Genomic DNA, 1529 nt, shown 5'->3' with positions numbered 1-1529 from the left:
CACGCCGGGCCGCCCGCGGTGGCCCGGCTGCCCTCTGAGCCGCCGCGCGCCCGCGCCCGAGCTTTAACCACGGGCCCCGCAGCGCCCCCCGCGGCCGCGGCCCGCAGCGCACCCGCCCGCCGCCCCGCCCGCCCCCAGCCCCAGGACCCCCGTAGCCCGCAGCCCAGGCGCATCGCAGCCCAATGCTGCCAACTGGGGAGGTGGGACCCAGAGCCTGGCGGTGACAAGGACCCGCACAGTAGACTGCGAGGGCACTCAGGCGCTGCAGTTGACCCCGCCATTCTGGCTGCCGGGGGACTCTGGGGGACATCCTCCACCCTTCACCAGGCCATCTCCAGTCTGGGAGCCTGACCCCTCTGTTGGAAGGGAGGATCCTGGGGACTCTAGATTACCGGGACCCTGCTTGCCTCCCATGGCTGGCAGAACATCTGTGGGGAAGAAGAGGTACCTGGAGGAGAGGGTGAGAAGGACCAAAGTCCACCCCAGCCTGGCTGGAGTGACCCCCTCTCCCTTCTTCCCCAAGGTGAGGCTCTAGCCTCTTTCTGCCCACTTGATGAAAGACCAGTTCTGACCTTCAGCTTGGGTAAGCCCTGTACCCCTCCCTTAGACCTTGGGCCTTGGGGGACTGGGTCCTTGTCTCTCCTGTTCTGCTCCTGGTGGTCCGGCTACCTGCTATCTGCCTCCTCTTCTGCTGCCCTCACTTGCTGGGTGCCACCCACACTTGCTTCCTTCCCTGTCCACCTTCAGAGAAACCACCTTTCTCACCTTGGACCCAGCTTGCTTCTTCCAACACTTCTCCCACGATCGCCCCAAACCTCCTCCATCCCTGGAGCTCCTCTCCTGTGCACACGCTGTCTCTCACTGGGATTTTGAGAATAGAAACAGCATTTCCCTACAAACTGTTGCTGCCCCCCAGTGTCCAGCCCCTGTTGCTGACCCCAACATCCACCCCTGCTGGCTTCTAGCCCTGGAGGCTGGTGGCTGAAGCCCTGCCAGGCCTCCTCTCTTCTACCCTGTTCCCACTGCCCCTCTGTTCCCTTCAGAGCTGCCCCCGGCTCTCAAAAGAGCTCCCATGGCCTCTCCTTACCTTCTGCCCAAGACAACTTGGGTGGAAGGAGCTAGCGTCCAGCAGGATGTTTCACCTCAACTGTCTTGCCCAGTTCTCAGGTCATCTTGGGGCAGGTGCTACCATCTCCCCATTATAGAGTCCTGAAACACCTCAGAATCTCTCAGAAGCACAGCTGAGTTTGGAACGGAGACTTGCCCCCAATCCCAGCAAACACCAGCACTGGCCAGGCATCTGCTGGGATCTGAGCTAAATGCCAGGTGGTGTGAGGACGAGGCTTTTGGCAGCCCAGCCTGCAAGCTGTTCCCACCACCCCTTCTGAGATCCCAGGGATGGAACATCCTGGAAGACCCAGCCACTCTGCACCACGATGACTTCATACCTCAGGGCAGAAGCCTGCACCCAGCCACAGCCCAGCTGACCCTGCCCCTGCCCAGGCTCAGTGCACCCTCCACACAGACCC

General features: G+C 62.3%; 1 protein-coding gene across 1 annotated transcript in view; it reads right to left on the bottom strand.

The window, feature by feature from the left end:
• Positions 1–173, bottom strand: part of Nkd2 (NKD inhibitor of WNT signaling pathway 2) — a 22499-nt gene extending 22326 nt beyond the window's left edge. The window contains exon 1 of the mRNA XM_048814192.1: positions 4–173. Within this exon, the coding sequence (XP_048670149.1) occupies positions 4–173 (170 nt within the window). The remainder of the gene's footprint in view (positions 1–3) is intronic.
• Positions 174–1529: the final 1356 nt, after the last annotated feature.

The sequence above is a fragment of the Marmota marmota genome, unplaced genomic scaffold, assembly GCF_001458135.2.
Source record: "Marmota marmota marmota unplaced genomic scaffold, marMar, whole genome shotgun sequence".
NCBI classification, from domain to species: Eukaryota; Metazoa; Chordata; class Mammalia; order Rodentia; family Sciuridae; genus Marmota; species Marmota marmota.
The sequence above is the reverse complement of the archived record's forward strand: the minus strand, read 5'-3'. Positions and strand labels throughout refer to the sequence as shown.